Here is a 20626-nt window from a genome sequence, read left to right as displayed (position 1 = left end):
GGGGGGGTTTAAAAACAATATTCAGTTATGCTGAACTTTACAAAATAATGGTAGAGGTCAATATTTTATGGTTTACTATTGTTTATTTTTTGAATTATAGAGATATATGGGAGCACCAAAATCTTTTAAGTGCTTAGGGCCTCTAAATGTCTTAATCCGTCCTTGGATTACAGTGGTACCTCGGGTTACAGACGCTTCAGGTTACAGATGCTTCAGGTTACAGATTCTGCTAACCCAGAAATAGTACCTCGGGTTAAGAACTTTGCTTCAGGATGAGAACAGAAATCGCATGGTGGTGGCGCGGCGGCAGTGGGGGCCCCATTAGCTAAAGTGGTACCTCAGGTTAAGAACAGTTTCAGGTTAAGAATTAAGTTCTTAACCCGAGGTACCACTGTACTGCAATGCGTTATATGTGGGGCTGCCTCTGAAGACAGTTTGGAAGCTTCAGCTGGTGCAGAATTCAGTGGCCAGGGCAAGATGGTGTTTTGGCCAAACTGCAGGAACTGCCAATTAGTTTCTGGGCCCAATTCAAAGTGTTAGCATTGCCCTATAAAGCCTTAAAAGGCTCCAGACTGCAAAACCTCAAGGACTGTCTCACCTGAACCCTGCGATAGCCATCTGAAGCCCTTCTTCATGTGCTTCCTCCATGAGAAGCATGGAGAGCGTCAACACAAGAACAGGCCTTTTCTGTAGTGGCCCCCTGTTTGTAGAATGCTCTCTCCAGAGAGGCTTGCCTGGCACCTTCATCTTTAGGCACCAAGCGAAAACATTTCTTTTCAAACAGGCCTTTGGCTAATTAAACTGGGGTGTAAATTGTTCTTTTTTTAACAAAAAAAAACCCCACAACTGTTTTTATTGAAGGATTTTCGCAGACAACAAGGGTACGTCTATCTCTGCAGGGGTGTATTCTGTTCATTATTCTGTTGTGTATTTTTGTAAACTGCCCCATGATCCTTGGATGAAGGGTGGTAAAGAAATTTAAAGAATGAATGAATGACTGGAGCTGCTTTGAGTCTAAAGTTATTATATCTTTACTTAGGAATGTTCTGCAATGTTACTAATCTTATATATACCATGCTTAACATTTTTGTGTGCGTTGTTGGTTTCACTCTGCTCGTTTCCCAATCTATCAAATGTGTATTCTTTATTTTAGGGGTCTGTGAGCCACACTGAACCACTTGAAATACAAAACTAATGAGATCCCTGCTGGATTAGACCAAATGTGATCCAGCATCTGATTTTCACAGTGGCCAATCAGATGCCCACAAGTTGGGCATGCAGGTAATAGCCCCTGCAATGTGTTGCCATCTGACAAATGTTAGTTAGTGGCCTATTGTGTGTGTCAACTCAATGGAGCTTACTCTTAAGTAAGTGGTGTTATGATGGCAGCCTTCCTGCTTCTGAGCATAGAGGATCCACACAACCAATAACAAATAAAATACTAAATTGACTGAACCCTTAATCTACCGGGTTCCACTCCTGGACATGCAAATGTAGGTATAGACTCCACCCCTTGGCCAATCAAAATTTCCTCTCTGGGTATTTTTAAAACCCATATTGGCAACCCTTGCGAAGTTAAATGGCACTTAGAATACCTAAGCATAGAACTGCAGATCTCCCTTCGCTGAAAACCTCATTCTCACCTAGGAATATGAACCCAGTCCTATGCAGTTGGCCCTGTAGTAAGTTTAATGAGGGTGGCATCTTATCCTCACAACAGGGAGTGAGGTAGGTTAGGCTGAGAGATTATGAGTACTGGCCCAAGGTTACCAAGGGAGCTTCAAATCCTAGTCTAACACTCTAATCATTTTACCTCACTGGCTCTATATACGTTTGTAATCTCACCCAAGGAATAAAGATGTTCTTGGCACTTAAATAAGGGGACAGTAGGCTTCTATATCACACAGTTTGAGAAGGTACAGTACAACCCTTAAAAGAAGGCTCAACAAATCATTCTGGGAGTGAGAGTAAGGGATTTACACTAACATGTCCCTGTTTTCAACACGGAAAGTGTGAAGAATACAGGAACCTGAACCAAATCCACGTGCGCACACGCACACACAAATGGACATGAAATACGCTGAGGACGGGCAAATTCTTCTCACAGCGTGGCTTCCTTTTAAGCAAATATAGGTGCGATGGCGCTGTGAGTATCGCACCTTTGGGTTAAATGCTAACCCCCAGGCGCTTGGAGATGGTTGATAAGAAAAATGGAGGACAGCGGAGGAAGGGAGGGGGCTCATGGAACGGCCAGGGATTGGTCCAAGGACTGATCCTGGCACCTCGACGGTCTAAACCAGCCGCGTTGGGAAGCAGTCCAAGGTGCCCGAAGCCTCGCTCGCGGAAACTGCAGCAGCGGCCCCAATGCTCTCCCAGAAGATACGCGCGCGCCGCCGGATCCCGTGCGCCCCTTTCTTCGGAGGTCGACCGTCCCTCTTAATTCCAAGGAGCTCTCCAAAGAAGTGCGCGTCGGATCGCAGCCCCGCGAGCCCCTGGAGGCGGAGAGCGAACCTCCGTGAGAACGGGCGTGGGGGTGGGTGCCTTACGCCCAAGGAAACGTGGATACGGGTCGCAGCCAATGGCTGCTTCTGGAAGAGGAGGAAAAGGAGGCGCTGGTGGCGGTGGCGGCGGCGGCGGCGGCAGCACACCACCGCCTCGGTTTCTCGCTGCCCACCGAGGGAGCGTTTTCCCGAGACTGAGCCGGCCCCTCCTCTTTCCCCTTAGCGCCGCCCTCCTTCGCCTCTCGCCGCCTCCTCAGCCGAAGGACTTCCCCGGCTGGAGCTGTGCCGCCTTCAGAGACGAGCGAGAGCGGAGCGGCGGCGGTTCCTCGACGTGGTTTGCTCGCCGGTGTTCGCGCTGCTTGGAGAGCCTGGCGCGTAGCGCAATTCGGAGCTGGATTTTATTCTATTACCCTTTTTAGAAGAGAAGAGGGAAGGGGCGGGCGCGGTGAACGGGACCCACTGCCAACAGGTTTTCTCTGTTTTCTTGCGGTCCGAGAAGGGAGGGCTCCGTCGCTTTGGCTTGCATCTCCCGCTCGCTTCCCCGAAGGCGCGCGGCTGCGCTGCGAAGGGAGCCCGGCGCGCGTAAAAAAGTTGGAGCGTTTGGCTGCCTTTTTCTTTTACACCTTCGGATCTGTCCTTTCTTTTCCTTTTCAAATCCTTCCCCTCTCGCCCTCGCCTCCCTGCACTCTCCCGCCAGGAAAGCGAGCCGGAGACCAAGGACGTACGATGTCCTCCCTACTGCTTGCCTCTTGACGCCCGAGGTGGCGGGCTGGCGGCGGCGTGGCCAACAGCAGCTCCCGCAGCAGCAGCAGCGGCGCTACCCGGAGGCCGCGGAGCTCGGATGTCGCCGCCCGCCTCTCTCCCGCTTCGGCTCGGCGGTGCTGGACGCCCTCTGCCCCCTTCCTCTGAGGAGCCTCGGCAGCTGCAGGAGGCGGCGGTAGCGGCGGACTAAGCGCAGGAGGGATGCTGTGGAGCGGGCCCCCCCGGCAGAGTGCTTTCCCGCAGGAGATGTTTCTGATGCTCGCCTTCTGCCTGGCTTCGCGGCGGACCCTGGCAGCGCCCACTCCGACCGCTGAGGACATCACGCTGGGAGTTGTGAGTTGGCACCTGCCGGGCTCTTCGTGGGGTTTTCTGCCCGGGGAGGGAGAGGAAGGGGGGGGCATCCGAAGAAACAGCGCGAGAGAGTCGTACGCAAAGCAGCTGAAAAGGGCTGTCAATGGCTGCGAGGATGAAGTTGGCAGCTGTTTTTTTTTGGGGGGGTATTCTCTTTATTTAATCTCCCACCCCATTCTTGCTGCGCGCTCTGGGGTATCTGCGGGCGCACGATCGAACAAGGGCTCCTCCTATTTCCTGGGGGGCGTGCGCGGGTTTTTGTGGTTGTGTGTGTGTATGTTTAAGGTGCCGCGGGATGGAGCTGGTCACCAGCGGTAAGAAGAGGGGGAGAGGTGGCGTGAGCAGGGGGACAGGTTGCCAGCGCGGCGCGGGTTACTCGAGAGGAGACGACGCAGCTCTCCAAGGAGCGTTCTCCTTTTGTGTGTGCGTGTGTATGCGCGCGTGTTTGTTTTGGATTGCAGCCATCCTCTGGTCTGATTCCTCGGAAGTAAGTCTCAGTGGTCCTTCAACGGGGACTTTACTCCCGGGAAAGGGCGCAGGGATCTGCCGCTTTTGCAGCGCAGTCTCTTGTCTGAAGTAAGTCCCGCTGTTTTGAGAGGAAGGATGGGGGCTCACCGCTAATAAATGTGTGTGTACGGTTGCGGTCTGAGTCAGCCGCTTGGTGGTGGCGGCGGCGGCCAGAAAGTGGGAAGACGCTGCAGTTGGTAGTGGTGCCCACCAGTTTCCCCAGGCTTTTAATTCCCTTGTGGGGGGGTGTGCGTGTTTAGGAAAGCAATGTGCTGCCACTTCTAATCCTTTGCTGATTTAGTAACCTGTTGGTCTGCTGTGAAAAGGCAAAGAGGAAATATCTCTGTCTGTGGTTAATACTAATGGTTAAAAAATTAATGCCACTATTATTGTTATTTGTCTGTGTGTGGTTCTTTTCCTCCTTCACTGCATGGTAGGCGTTAGGCAAAGATGATTCTGGTTCTTGGTTTTTCAGTCAAAGACGTCAAGAAGGCTCCCCCTCAACCAACTGATGCCCTGGAATCAACCCATCCTTATTTGGGCATTTGTTGGAATCTCTTCCCTAACCCTGGTCTGTATATGTGCAGCAGAAGCTATTGAGCCTATTGGTGATGGGTGGTTATCTCCCTTGCTGGCCTAGCTTACTGGCCAACAACTGGTGGGTCGCAGCCTGATCCAACATACAATGGGTCTCCAAATGCGTGTCTGGGTTCAAAGTGGGCCCTAGGCCTCAGAAAGTTGGAGTTACCTGGCCTAGATAGTTGCCACCTTTCTGCTAGCGGCATCCTCCAGAGATGCAAAGCAGGGCTGCCCTGTACCTTATAAAATGACCAATTTCTGTGTTTGTAGGAGTTGCCTTATTGTACTCATGGCCATTTTAGGGGACAGAACTGCGGTTTGCCACAGGTTCTGCCCCCCCCCCCCCCGGTGGATGATGACCGTGCTCTGTAATAAACTCAGTCGCCTAGCTGTTGTTGTCTGTGAGAGCCTTGTTTATCCAAGTAGCTATTGAATTTCAGGGCATTTGAGGCGGAAAATCCCAAAGTGAGAGGCAATCATATTGAAGTATGAGACAGTGAGCCTGAAACTTTCCAAAGCCAGATTGATTGATGTTTCAGAACTGAGCAAAAACTTTCATTCCGTCTTTATGGAAACGTTTGGCCAACTCAGAGAAACTGGATAATAATGGTCTTGGTTTGGCCAACTCTGATCTGGTGGAGAGAAGACTTGAGTTGAATGTTGAGCTCTATATATCCTAGAGGGAGAAATGCAAGCCATGCAAGTCAAACACTGAGTTGAACTGAAACCTTCATGTGTGCAGGAACTAAGTCTGTTGAACAAAGATTGAGTTTGTACCCATTGCTCTGGCCACTTTTGCTTCTGGCCTTGCCCAACACTGACCTGGTGCTCTCAATAGTTCACCTAGAAGGGAAAGTGTCCCTCAGGTGGAAAGTGGTCCCCCATCACTGCTATAGATCTATGAAATAAATAAACTCAGGAAGTGAGTCATAAACCAAGATGCTTCTGGTTGGATAATGGCCTCTGATGGATGCACCTGGTGGCTTTAACCAAGATAAATTTGTGGGACTGGGAGAAACTCTCACCTAAGTGGTGTTAACAAATTCTGAGACAATGGGTGTAAAACCTCTTGATCACTCAGGTGGTATAGCTGTGCTCCATATCTGATTTTAATAATAATAGTAGTAATAGTAATACAAAAGCCAGCAGCTAGAGGGTTTCAGGGCATGGTTACCAAGCAACTCTCCCTATGTTCCGAATGGGTAGAAGTGTTTCTTATTTCTGTCCATATGCTCCTAGGAAGGCAACCCAGAAATCACAGTAATTAAGATAATAATAATAATAATAATAATAATAATAATAATAATAATAATAATAATTTATTATTTGTACCCCGCCCATCTGGCTGGGTTTCCCCAGCCACTCTGGGTGGCTTCCACAGAAACCAAAAATACAGTAAAATCACACATTAAAAACTTCCCTGAACAGGGCTGCCTTAAGATGTCTTCTGAATGTCAGGTAGTTGTTTATCGCTTTGACATCTGATGGGAGGGCATTCCACAGGGCGGGCGCCACTACCGAGAAGGCCCTCTGCCTGGTTCCCTGTAGCTTTGCTTCTCGCAGTGAGGGAACCGCCAGAAGGCCCTCGGCACTGGATCTCAGCGTCTGGGCAGAACGATGGGAGTGGAGACGCTCCTTCAGGTATGAAGATATGAAAAGTATGAAGATATGAAAAGTTATGGGATATGGTGTGGATTTGCTGGGGATCACCTGTAACTGAGACCCCATCTCCAGTAAACATTTAAGCAGTATCGTACTACTTTGAGCAGTGATTGCTCCCCGCCCTCTTGCTGCCAAAGCATCCTGGGAACTGTCCTTTGGGAAGAGTCCTTAGAGTTGTTAGGAGACCCCTATCATCCTCATTGAGCTTCAATTTCCATGGAAGAGGGATTAGCTAATAAACCTGATCTCCCAAGTCCTAATCTGATACTCTACACGCAACATCACATTACTGGCTCTAAATGTGCATGCTTTGAATCTCTTTTGGAATTCCTATGGATTATTCTATCCCCCCACCCCGTCTTTCCCTCCCAGATGTGTGGGTGCCAAGAGATTTCACCTGACATGAGATTTGATGTACTTTTCAACAACCTTCTTACGTAACTAGCATGTTACCTGGTTAACTTTTAGCTGGTGGTTTGCATTGCCGGGCAAGCTCGCTTGACCTTAAATGTGATTTAGCAACTAAGCCTGTAGAGGGTTTTACAGAGGGTCCCAGGTTCAATCTTAAGCACCTGCAGGTAGGGCTGGGGAAAACCCCTGCCTGAAACTTTGTGAAGCCTCTGCCAGTCAGTGCAGACAATACTGAGCTCAAGGGGCCAATGATCTGACTCATTATAAGGCAACTCCCTCCAATGTATGGTTTTCTCTCCCCCCCCCCAAAAAAAACAAATGCAAACTTCAGAAGAGGTATTTTCCTCAGGATCACAACAGGGAAAGAAAGGGTTAAACTCCCTCTCCATGCCTCCTCTCATCTTAATTATCAGCTGCCCCCCAGGAGATGCAATTTGCATGTAAAAACAACGAGTCTCTGCGCCATAGTTGCAAAGATGCATTTAGTGTCAAGTCTGGTTTGCCCCACCATTTATTGCTCTGTTCCTCCAGTGCAAAGCTTTTTTTATGTACCGCTTGATTGTGTCTTCAATATTGTTTTACTTTGCTGGTAGTTGTCCTGGGATTTAATTTTATTTTGTAAACTGAAAGACACATGATTTTTTTCCAAACGAAATAGATTGAATTTCATCTTCTATCAGAGACAGGGTTTAAATGGTGTGTTGTGGAGAGGAATGACTTGGGCTTGCTTTCAGATTTAAAGGGCCCCTTCCATGGGTGTGCATGGGGTGTGTGCTGGGTGTGCCAGGCACTCCCACTTTTAAAATCAAGGGAAGCAGCCAGAAAAGCAGGCAGAATGAAAAAGACTGGTTTTAATTTGGAATGGATTTGCAGCTTTTGCCCGGCGATGGGGTGATTGGTTCCAGCAGCAGCAGCAGTATGGAAGGAAGGGGGACTCCTTGCTCTGCAGGCAGAAGCTGCAGATCCACCCCAGCCTTTTTCTTCTGCCTGCGCCTGTCTCTGTCTCATAGCTCTATCTTCATCCAAGCTTTGCTCTTATCTTTTGTGGTGAGAGATCTGTGGAGGCTGCTGTTTTGGCATGCAAGCAAGAAGGAGCCAGCCCATCCATGGCCCTCCAGAACTGCCCTCTGGTTAGCTTGGCACTGGTCTTTTTCTCTGTAGGAAAAATATCCTGTTTGGGCTTGCTGACCACTTGCGTGGTTATTTTGTTAGCTTTTTGCCTCTTCTTCCTTGTCTTCAATAAATAAGTGAAGATTCCTGGGTGCACATCCTAATGGAATGTGCTGAGCACACCAGTGGCTCTTCCAAATTGCTGAGTGGTCATCATGATTTGCTTGCAGAGAACCTATGCGGAGGTTAAACTATGCCCAGTCTTTATTGAGCTTCCGTTCTGATTTGTTGGCAGGGAGGTTATATAACAGTGCTCATTCATCCTGATTTGCTTGTGTGGGGTTTATTGGTCTTACTGTTAATCGTTCATCCCATGCTTTTCAGCATGTTCCCCCCATTACTTTCCTATCCACAAAAATAGTGGTGAATTTGTTGTGCTGGGTTGACAGAGCGCTTTAATCCACTTCAGTTGGGCGAATCTAAATTCCCAGTTTCACCCGATTGCCTCCCGCAATATACTGACTGTCTGGAAGCAACAAAAAAATTTGACCAGTAGCACCTTAGAGACCAACTAAGTTTGCAAAAACAAACTTAGTTGGTCTCTAAGGTGCTACTGGACAATTTTCTTACTTTTTTATTTTATATATTTCTACTGCATCAGACAAACACCTGACTCTGGAAGCAACAGTCTATCTTTGCCTACATATCTGGTGTGGAGCACCTCGCCTGCTTATACTGTTTGTGTGGGTTATTCTGCAAATGGGATGACATGAACAACTCCACTAGAGGTGTCGGGTTTGTTCATGGGTAGTTTTTAAAGTAGCCCTTTTCTTCTTTTTAAAGAAAGAAAGAATGAATCAACGATGTATGTCTTTTTATATTGGGAAATCGCTGGGAGTAGATGGGTCTGGGACTCACTGAAGAATCACTCCAGAATTATCATTAAGAGTCCATTCAGTGATCCAACCACTCAGGCAGTTCACTGTTCTGGGAGGACTGTACCACCTTCAAATCCATGTAGAGGGGAATTCTTGTTTGGTGTCTTCCCCCATGGGAAGGCCTGCCTGCCTGACTCTTTTCCTGCAGCCACTTCCTTGACATGTAAGCTTTCCGTAATAGAAGGAAGTGCCATCAAACTCCACCTTTCACATTTTGAGGTGGTACAGTCCCCTGAGAAGATGCTCAAATCGATTTTGCATCTTTGTAGGAGCCCCAAAAGACCCAATGAAATTGAAGCACTTATTGGGGCAGAAACTGTTACTATAGCTTGCTGTGTTGTTTTGTCATATCTTGGAAGGGGATAGAGCTCAGCCAGTTGACGCTGCAGTTGCGAGCATTGGACTAGGAATAAGGCAACCTGACTTTGAATCCTCGCTCAGCCATGAAACTCACACTAGCCTGGTTTGCACATAGTGCTGAATCCTGGTTAATGCTCACCAAGGTTAATAAAGGTGAAGGGACCCCTGACCATTAGATCCAGTTGTGACCGACTTTGGGGCTGTGGTGCTCATCTCACTTTATTGGTCGAGGGAGCCGGTGTACAGCTTCTGGGTTGTGTGGCCAGCATGACTAAGCCACTCCTGGAGAACCAGAGCAGCGCACGGAAACACTGTTTACCTTCCCGCTGGAGTGGTACCTATTTATCTACTTGCACTTTGACGTGCTTTCAAACTGCTAGGTTGGCAGGAGCTGGGACAGAGCAACGGGAGCTCACCATGTCATGAGCATTCGAACTGCCGACCTTCTGATCAGCAAGCCCTAGGCTCTGTAGTTTAACCCACAGTGCCACCCGCGTCCCTACCATGGTTAATAGACCATGGTTAAAGCAGAGGCATATCTGACAGACAATGCTTTAAACCTTGGTTTATCACCTCACAGAACACTCCTTAGCCGTAGTTTAGAAGAAGCTGGTCTGGATTTGCACATAATGCTAAGCAATGGTTAATATTAACCTTGCATGGAGAAGGTCCCCCATTCTCTGGGTAGGGCTGGGGGAGACCTCTGTTTGAAATCCTGGAAAGCCACTGTCAGTCAGTGCAGGCAATAATGAGCTCGATGAGCCAGTGGTCTGACTCTGTATAAGGCAGGCTCCTGTGTTCCTGAGATATCTTTAAAATGGGTGGGAATCGATAGATGTAATAGGTAAGCCCTCTGGAAATGCTGTTTCCTGTCTAATTAGATCATTAAGCTAACATCTCTATCATCACAGTGGCTGCCTTGGCGTTCAGAGAGACACTCTCAAAACCATGCAGAAAGTCAATCAGCCGCTTTTCCCTCTTAAAACTCAGTAGGGAATACAGTGTTCAGTTTGTGAGCCCCTGGGAACGGCTGTGCTGATTGCAGGAGAAATCCAGGGCTTCAACTGCACCTTTGACCTCGTTTTTTATTTTTATTTTATTTATTTTTTCAAGTGTACACCTTGCTTCTTTGGTTCTGTGGGGATTCCCAAAGTGGTTTATGCTGTGAAATGAGATTAAAAGGCCACTATGAAATATGGTTGCAAATCAAGTAAAAGGGGAACTGGATAAATATAATGTCTTTCAATGGGCTGCAAACTCTCTAGCCTAATCTAATCCAAGTATGACTTATTATTATTAAATAGTTTCATATGGAGGGATAGTTTTCTGACTTTCTCCCCCAACAGGGTGGGTTTAACTGTCTTCCCTTGGGAGGGTGTTTGGTTGAATGGGATGTCACGTACCAACCAAAAAAACCCCAGAATGTATAACAGTACATGCAATTTTGCAATTGAGTAGAGAGTCTTTTCTTCCCCCTCTTTCGTGATATTAGAACTTGCAGGCATCCAGTGAATGCTGGAAGATTCAAGACAGACCAAAAAATGACTTTTCACAGAGTGCGTAGTTAAATTGTGGAATTTGCTCCCCACAAGAGGTAGTGATGGCCACAAACATGGAGGGCTGTAAACAAAGATTAGGCAAATTCATGGGAAATAAGATTTTTGATGGCTAGTGGCCATGGTGGTTGTGGTCACACCTCCACTCCATTGAAGGCAGTATGTCTCTGAAGAGCAGTTGCTGGGAATCACAGGTGGTTTCAGGGACTGGCTGGACACTGCAGAGTGCTGACCGGCTGCTGAAGAGTGGGCACCTGGAGAAGGGGGGCGGGGAAGAAGGAATCAGTGATTTGGGGAGCTTGGAACAGCTGGGAGATCAGGCAGAAGAAGCTTCAGGATTGGAGAGTGAAGAACAGGTGCAGGAAGTGGGAGAGAGATGAAGGCTGGTGTAAAGTCAAGGGCTTCCATGCCTCTTCTTCCTCCTCCTGCTGCCCACCCCTCTCTCACTCCACCGTCTCCCAGGAGGAGCAGAAGGTTACATGGAGGCAGAGTCTGTCCCTGCTTTGCCTGCAGCTCAGCTGGGGGCAATGCACAGATTGGGGACAGGGTCTCTCTGTTGCAGCAACAGCCTCCTTAGCTGCCCACTTAGGCGTAGCTGAAATACGTAAGACTGGTGAACCTTCCTCTCCCTAACTTGTAGGCGGTGTGCTTTTGACAATGAAGAGTTAATTCCTTGCTCTGGACATTCTGTGCCTGATGATGCTGTGACAGGTGGAGAGAGTGATGCTGCTTTCAGATTCTGGTTGGCCAGGGTGAGAACAGGATTGTGGCGATCACACAGGGTCCCCGGACGTTTGGACATTTAACGGTCTGTTGATCCCTGTGCCACCACTGTGCTCGCTTTCCCACTGCCACCAACCAGTTACTCTCTGGTAAAACACTGAGTCCAGTCAGTTGTTAAAAGTGAACCAAAAAAAACCAAGTTTATTTTACAAACGTTAACAAGTTTACGGTTTCTCAGATAATATTCCTGTCAGTTTCTTAACTTTAGTTTCTTTACCGACCTATACCTTCCTAATACCTTCTGACTGGTTATCTCAACTGTTTGACTGACCCCTCTTAACAAATTCTCTCACTCTCTCCCACCAGACTAGCCCAACCCACAGACTTTTCTTATCTGTCTCTTCTAACTCCAGACTGTCTTCTCCACAACTCTAACTCTCTCTCAAAAAACCCTCTGTGCTTAAACCATATACACAGGTTAACTCTGCCCCCTGGGTTCCCATTGATTAGTCATTTTACAATTACCGGTAGTTAATCCTTTCCCTATGAACCCACTATGATGTCACACACATCAGAGGGCAAACGCTACAAGGATGTTGGACCAGATGGTCATTGCGGCAATTTTTAAAAAAACAACAACATTTTTTAATCTCCCCTTTTCCTCCAAAGAGTTCAGGGCAGCCCACAAGGTTCCTCTTTCCCTTCACTCCCGCTGTTTTCCTCAGCAACGCTGCAAAGTACCGTATTTTTCGCTCTATAGGATGCACCGGACCATAGGACGCACCTTGTTTTAGAGGGGGAGAACAAGAAAAATAATAATTTCCCCCTCTCTGCTCAGCGCCCTTTCAGCGAAGTGGCAGGAGAAATGGAGCCCTTTCCATTTCTCCTCCCGCTTGGCTGAAGGGGCGCTGCGCAGCTCTTCCTCTCTGCTGAAGCCAGGAGAGTCTTGCTCTCCTGGCTATAGCGAAAGGAACCTGAAGCCTGCGGAGTGCAGCGGGAACTCGCGCTTCACTCCGAAGGTTTCAGGTGGCTATCCCTGAAGCCTGGAGAGCAAGAGGGGTCAGTGCACACTGACCCCTCTCGCTCTCCAGGCTTCAGCGAAAGCAACACGAACCCTCTGGAATGCAGAGGGAGCGATCCCTCTGCGCTTCAGAGGCTTCATGTTGCTATCGCTGAAGCCAAGGAGCCTGCATTTGCTCCATAGGACGTTCACACATTTCCCCTTAATTTTTGGAGGGGAAAAAGTGCGTCCTATAGAGCGAAAAATACGGTAGGTTTGGCTGAGAAAGAGTGCCTACCGAAGGCCACTTGGGAAGCCAAATGACTAAATAAGAATGTGAACCTTCTCTTGTGTGTCTGTAGTCCACAGAAGGCCTCTAGCTCAGTAGTAGAGCATCAGCTTTGCATGCAGAAGATCCCAAGTTCAATCCCTGGCCTCTCCAGGTAGGGCCAGGAAAGAATGCTGCCTAGAATCCTGGACAGCTGCTGCCAGTCAGTGCAGACAATGCTGAGCACAGATGGACCAATGACCAGACTCTGCATAAGGCAGCTTCCTATGTTTCCATCCACTGCACCACAGTGACTTTCAGCTGAAGCTATAAATCCATTGGGCCATCTCGACTGGGTGGGAACGAGGCTGGTGATGAGCGGGAGAACAAAGAGGTCTTTGTTTTGGCAGAGGTCTCAGCAGTGATGAGTGGAAAATACAAGACAGTTACTGAAGTGGCTTGTTTGCAGCAAGTGTGTTTGCGAATCTCTGCCTAGAGAGGCAGCGCTCTCTCTCGAAGACATCCTGTTTTGGAATCCATTCCCGCACACAAATAAACCCCAAGGCTGCTGAAGCGTTACCCCCCCCCCATCATATTTGAAAGTCAGGAAGCATGAAACGACAGCGATAGAGAATTGTGCTAACCTTTGGAGGAATATTATGTCTCCAAGTACTTTCCGCAGTAAATACAATGTGAATAGAGCTCTTGCACTTTAGAATGATGGCTCTCACCCCCCCTCCTCTCCACTGAAAATTGCAGCTAAGATGCCATTCTGCATGATTAGAAGAAAAAGAGCAAGAGAATCGAAGCTTGCGGGAGAGTTATAGACTCTTCCTGTGCCGTGACAGACTGGGGTGAAGCATTCCAATGATGTTAGCTAGATTAAAACTTTGGGATCGCCTCCTTTCCCTTCCCCCTAACTGAATTTTAATTTGATGGCACAACTTCCTAATAAGCTGCCCAAAGCAACGTGAAAGCTGATGGATGGCTCGCATTGTCATTCTCCCACTTTGCCTTCTGAATCCAGGTTGCTTTGCAGTCTGCTATATTCCTCAGTAGGCGGTCTAGCCGAGGGAGCAAAAACAAAATGGTTAGTTGGAGCCTGCCTCGAATGTGAAGAGATTGTGCTGGTGCTCAGCACCCATCCCTGCCTCTCCTCTTCTGAATTCAGGTGGTTCAGCTCAAGGAGGGTCAGGTGAATGGCTTTGAGCTCATGGTGATTGGTGCCTATTGAGGCTGGTAGGGTGGGAGCCAGGGAGACCAACCGTAGAGGGAGCCAGAGGCAAAGGCAGGCAGAGCCAGCTGATCAACCTAGCAAATCAGCCTTTATTGCTTTTAGCTATTTGAGGTTCAGAGGTGGCATTCTGGAGGGTAACCACTTGGAAAGGGTTGGGATTTTTTAGCCATCACACTTTGCTTGTGGGTGTTCCAGAAAACATCTGCATGATGCTGGATTATGTGGACCATAGGCTCCTCCAGGTGGCTTGTTTATTGAGCATCCATCCTGACTTCCTTCCATGATGGAAGATACACCATGTCCAGTCTTCAATGAGCATTTGTTCGCAGGGAGCTCATATATGACCATGAACACCCATCCTGATTTGCTGGTGGTCCAGAGTGCTTTAATCCACTTCAGTTGTGCAAACCTACATTTCCAGGTATGCGCCTGGATCTTCCCCACAAAATAATAACAGGCAACCCCTTTCTCTAATCCATCTGTGCACCTTTCATGTTTTCCTTGACTCTGATGAAACAAAATAGAAAGATTCAAAAGCTCATATCAATAACAAACTTAGTAGATAAATAGGTACCACTCCGGCGAGAAGGTAAACGGCGTTTCCGTGCGCTGCTCTGGTTCGCCAGAAGCGGCTTAGTCATGCTGGCCACATGACCCGGAAGCTGTATGCTGGCTCCCTCGGCCAGTAAAGCGAGATGAGCGCCGCAACCCCAGAGTCGGCCACAACTGGACCTAATAGTCAGGGGTCCCTTTACCCTTTACCTTTTTAAGGTGCTACTGGAAGGAATTTTTTTATTTTGTTTTGACTACGGCAGACCAACATGGCTACCTACCTGTAACTTGGCTCTGATGGTTAGGAAATAACCTCCATCTAGTATGAAGACACTATTCCTAGAAGCTGCAGGACAGAGGGGCTTACAGGACATGAAAACTGACGCATCAATGTGTCTGTTTTGTGGGCTTTCTGAAAGCATCCGACTGGTTCCAGGGGGAAAGAGGTTGTTGGACTAGATGGGCCTTTGGTCTGATCTAAACAGGGCTCTTATGTTCCTAAGTCTCCAGGGCAATTTTATCTGGATGATCATTCTTAACAAAGTCACTTAAACTAATGCAGATGGAGTCCAGAGAAAAAAATCCTGATTCCGATTTACTAAGCAAACTGAACAAAAACAGTGTATAATTTGAAGAGAAAGGGCTTTGTCTTTCTTGTACATAGCTGGGAGACATACATGCAGACTTACAGGGGGAAACTGCCTCAGAACTGCCCCAAACCATTGGAGCACGTGCCAGCTCAGCAAAGATCACCCCATCCTTCCTGGTTGCTAGGCAACACTCCCATTGGTCCCCTTCTTGTCTACTTGACTTTATCATTAGCGAAATCAATGTTAAAGCTGCATACTGAGTGATCCCTGCTGTTGGACTACCAACATTCACGACCCTACCAGATTTTAATCAGAAGTTAGCGGAGTGGGGGGAGGGGGGAGTGTGGAAACTGTGAGCCAATTTGTTTAATAAGGGGGGAGGACAAGAACATATTTTCAAAAACTGGAGTGATTCTGTCTTTGTTTATTATTTGTCAAAACAATAATTAACACAATGAAGCACCGGCATATGTTTTCTTCCCAGTGTTGTGAAACTTTTTATATTCTCTTATAGCGTCTCTGTGTTTCATCCTTTAAATGTTTATTTGCTTTTATTTTCTTTGGTCTCCATCATTCTAGCTGCAAATCTTTTTCTTATTTTCTGTTTTTTTATTTATTCATAAGGAAACTCTTTTTGTTTTTGTTAACAATAAATTCCAAAGCGGTTTACAACAACGAATTAATGCAATCTTGGTAAAACATGTTTGTGCAATGAAACATCATCAAGACGCACAGAAGGCATCAGCCATTAGGGAACAGGCTGGTTTTTAAGAAATGATGGAGACACACCATGATGGAGTGTGCAGTTTACAGGGGTCAGCAGAAAGGTTGGCAGCCCTTGCTGTTGGTGTGAATTTACTATGCGGGAGTTTGTCCTGCACCAACTTGGGAAGTAGTGTAGGGCCAGTTAAGCAATCACAATGTTTTTGCCTTTTTGCATTAACTTTGCCAGCTCAGTGAAATGGAAGCTAGCGCATCCTGCTTCAAAAGGCACTGGCCCCAAGGAAGGCCAAATTATTTGCTGGAAATGGATTCAAGGAGATAGGAACTTATTTTGGACTGATTTCAGCAAGCCCACCCAGACCTGTCATGCAGTTACAGTGGTACCTCGGGTTAAGAACTTAATTCGTTCTGGAGGTCCGCTCTTAACCTGAAACTGTTCTTAACCTGAAGCACCACTTTAGCTAATGGGGCCTCCCGCTGCCACCTGAGCACGATTTCTGTTCTCATCCTGAAGCAAAGTTCTTATTCTGAGGTACTATTTCTGAGTTAGCGGAGTCTGTAACCTGAAGCATGTGTAACCTGAAGCGTCTGTAACCCAAGGTACACTGTACTTATGCTTGTTTTAAAACAGGTCAGCAAACTTTTTCAACAGGGGGCCGGTCCACTGTCCCTCAGACCTTGTGGGGGGCCAGACTATATTTTGGAAGGGGGTGGAATGAACGAATTCCTATGCCCCACAAATAACCCAGAGATGCATTTTAAATAAAAGCACACATTCTATTCATGTAAAAACACCAGGCAGGCCCCACAAATAACCCAGAGATGCATTTTAAATAAAAGGACACATTCTACTCATGTAAAAACACGCTGATTCCCAGAGCATCCGTGGACTGTATTAAGAAGGTGATTGGGCCAGATCTGGCCCCTGGGCCTTAGTTTGCCTACCCATGTTTTAAAAGTTCTACTGATGTTTATTTGTGCTTTAATGGTGATCATGATGTGTACATATTCCTTCCTCTTAATAGTTTCACGGGTTTTAGCTGTGTTATATGTAAATTTGTCATGCACACCACTCTGAAAGCGATTTATAGAACTTTCTAAAATGTAAACGTACAATGCCCCGTTTTAGTCTCAACATTTGCCTCCCGTTAAACAGAGGTGTCTGTTGCTGTCACATCTATTTCAACCCCTGCTAGAGAGAGGCTAGAGCAAAGTTTCTCTTCAAAGTTCCCCCCCCCCTCGCATTGGGGGTAAAGCCTCAGTCCCTGTTCTGCTCTGAATATCCTCTTTGCTCCAATACCTCCTTTCATTTTGCTTCTCTCCATGCCATCGCCGGCTGCCCTTTGGGCGAATCTAAGTTCTAAGAGGGAATACAAACATTTGTATTCATAACTGGAGGCCACGGGAAAGAATCTTCCTCTGCCAGACTCCTTTTCTCCGATGGCTTTGTCCCAAAGGAGTTGCGCTTTCTGGCTGGCTTTTGTCTGTGCATTTTAGCTGGGCGACAAAGATGGAAGGAGAAGCAGGTGTCTCACTGAGTCTCTCACCCCCACCAATCCCCAGTGCTGCTTGGCACAACAGCAAAGTTCAGATGTTCGTCCGTGGACGCGATCAAAGACAATTGGGTAGAGAGAGCTCCATTCTGTGGGAACAGAGTTACTTGGTTTTTGTGCAGGCGTTCCTTCAGGTTTGGGGGCTGAACTGTGCATTGGATTGACATTTGTCCATCTGTACTGGAACTTCGGACACAGGTGGCACTGTGGGTTAAACCACAGAGCCTAGGGCTTGCTGATCAGAAGGTCAGCGGTTCGAATCCCCATGATGGGGTGAGCTCCCGTTGCTCGGTCCCTGCTCCTGCCAACCTAGCAGTTTGAAAGCACGTCAAAGTGCAAGTAGATAAATAGGTACTGCTCTGGTGGGAAGGTAAACGGCGTTTCAGTGCGCTGCTCTGGTTCACCAGAAGCGGCTTAGTCCTGCTGGCCACATGACCCGGAAGCTGTACGCCGGCTCCCTCGGCCAATAAAGCGAGATCAGCACCGCAACCCCAGAGTCGGTCATGACTGGACCTAATGGTCAGGGGTCCCTTTACCTTTTACTGGAACTTCAAGGGGGAGGAAAGAGGGTTGTGTGTGTTTGCTTTTACACAGACGATTGCTGCAGGGAACAGAGGAAACACAGGGAGAGGGCTTTTGCATCTGGCCAAAGGTCCATCAAGACTACAGGTTGGGAACCTTGCTCAGCTCGAGGGCCGTATTCTCTCCTGGGCAGCTTTCCAGGGGCCACATGCTCCTGGTGGACAGGGCCAGAGGAAAAAGCAAGTGGAGGAATAAATGTAGATTTTTCCTTTGTACAGGGAGCTAGTTTCTGCACACATCCACGCACCCCTCTCTATCTTATACCCAGGCCGGCAAAAGACATTATCAGAGTCCGAGGACACATTCCAGCCACATAAAGCAGGGGTGGTGGGGGAAAGAGGGTGTGTGGTTTGGGGTGAGTCCCTGGGGCCAGATAGAGGGACTTGGAGGGCCATAGGTTACCCACCCCATATCTAGATGAGCAACTTGCAGTAGGCTTCTCTTTCTGTTGGTTCCCAGCGACTGGCACTCAAGGCAGATTTGCTTTTGACGTTGGAGGTTCTGCTTGTCTGCTGGGAATAATCGGCCTTTGGTAATGTTTTTGCCGAGTCCTCTTCCAAAGCCATGTGAACCACCATCACATCCACGGGAGCAGAGTCCATAAGTTAATGATGTCTAGCTTGGAGAAGTCCTTTCACTGGTCTGGTCTGAATCTGCTCCTTATCCATTTCATTAGTTCACCCCAAGTATCAGCGTTATTAGAGAGGCAGCAAAAATGTCAGGTCTTTCTGGTATAATTCTGCAGTCTTTCCTCTGATGACTCGCACTTGTCTACAGATAACCCTGACCTTCAGACCTGTCTATATTAGAAATAAGTAGCACTGTGGACTCTTCTCCTGTACGGATCAGCTCCTTCTTCCTAAGCCCAGTTCTCTGTAATATTTCCAGTTCAACAATCTGAATGTGGCATTTATTTCTCTTTGCACCGGTTTCTGTTTGACGCTGCTGACCAACTTCTGACACCATGTGTTACTTGTTGAATCTTGACTCTAGAATTCAGACTTTGCAAAAGCTGCCCCCCTGCCTAACTGATGCTCTACCACTGGGCTGCAGCTCAGTGGTAAGAGTGTCTGCCTTGCATGCAGAAGGTCCCAGGTTCAATCCCAGGCAGAGCTGAAAGAGACTTCTGCCTGAAACCCTGGAGAGCTGAGGACTGTCAGTGTGGAGACAGTACTAAGTTAGATGGATTAATGGCTTGACTCAGAAGATGGCAGCTTCCTATGTTGCTAATTCAAATGGAGAGGGCAAGTGCAGTATTTTATTACCTTTCTCACTGATGAAATAGCTGCTTAAAAATAAGAATAATTATGAACTCTATATGGAACCAGTCACTATAATTGGTGCTCAAAGGATGCACCCTTTGCACCCAGAATCCAAGTAACCCCTCAGAATCACAAACCACCACTACGTTTTTCAAATGTAGAAACATGAATAATGTAAGGTAAAGGTAAAGGGACCCCTGACCATTAGGTCCAGTCGTGACCGACTCTGGGGTTGCGACGCTCATCTCGCTTATTGGCCGAGGGAGCCGGCGTTTGTCCACAGACAGCTTCCGGGTCATGTGGCCAGCATGACTAAGCCGCTTCTGGCGAACCAGAGCAGCGCATGGAAATGCCATTTACCTTCCCGCCAGAGTGGTACCTATTTATCTACTTGCACTTTGACATGCTTTTGAACTGCTAGGTTGGCAGGAGCAGGGACCAAGCAACGGGAGCTCACCCCATTGCGGGGATTCGAACCGCTGACCTTCTGATCAGCAGGTCCTAGGATCTACAGGTCCTAGGACCTAGCGCCACCCGCATCACATGAATAATGTAGCCGATCTTTAAAATGAACAGTAATGAGCTCCTCTTTACTCCACCTCCAGCCCTCAGCCTTTGGTGCCACTGGAACTTTTACTGCTTCTCTAAGAAGTGGTGCTGGCCGTTTCTTCCCCAAGCATTTCCTCCAAGTATGTTTTAAGCGTCGCTTGTCAAAATGCAGTCTACGATTTAAGAGCGAGCTTTGGGGCCAAGGTGCAGGGCTGGGTAAATCAGTTTGACAAAACGTTGGCTGGGTTCTTTCTCAAGCAGGCCTGGGATCTGCGGATGCTTTTAAATCCTGTGTTTTAATTTGAGGGGGGGAGGGGGGAAACAAGGCTCCGTCTCATTAAGATGGCAACTTCGTTTTGAGCTCTGGGAGTGGCTGATCTCGGGATGCGCCGATGCAATTCGCTCCTCTCCTGCGTCGCTGTTGCCAGCTTGGCCTTACTGAATTTCTGTGGGTAGTTACGCTAAATTACTCATGATAATGAGACTTTGCTTTCCATGAGCATTCCTGAGAGCCAGCCGGCGAAGCTCTGGAAATGGAAAGTTGCCAGTGTTCCTTTAAAAAAAAAAAAAAAAAGCATCTCTCTCTTTCTCTAGAAAAGGCCAGATTTTCACACCAGCCCAAACTCTGGCAGTGTCTGATGGGTAGCTTGTGCTTTGATCCTGAAAGGATGTCATTTGGGCTGCCTACTTTCTATAGAATCCCTGAGTGATGTTCCCCTCTTTGTCTGTCACGTGAGAAGCTATCTCGATCCATCGTTGATATTTGTTTGGCCAGGGGCGAAACTAGGCTTTATTTCACCCTGGTCAAAGACCCAGTTTGCCACTGTTACGGAGAAAATTCCAGAGTGAG

The 20626-nt window shown here is 47.7% G+C and overlaps 1 protein-coding gene across 1 annotated transcript in view; it reads left to right on the top strand.

Moving 5' to 3' along the window:
* The first annotated feature begins 2580 nt into the window (after positions 1-2580).
* MMP17 (matrix metallopeptidase 17) overlaps positions 2581-20626 on the top strand; it is a 165641-nt gene continuing 147595 nt past the window's right edge. The window contains exon 1 of the mRNA XM_083476457.1: positions 2581-3596. Within this exon, the coding sequence (XP_083332583.1) occupies positions 3465-3596 (132 nt within the window). The 5' untranslated portion in view covers positions 2581-3464. The remainder of the gene's footprint in view (positions 3597-20626) is intronic.

This window comes from Podarcis liolepis (assembly GCF_965112155.1).
Source record: "Podarcis liolepis genome assembly, chromosome: 15".
NCBI lineage: Eukaryota > Metazoa > Chordata > Lepidosauria > Squamata > Lacertidae > Podarcis > Podarcis liolepis.
Note: the sequence above shows the minus strand (reverse complement) of the source record. Positions and strands in the feature narration are given on the sequence as shown.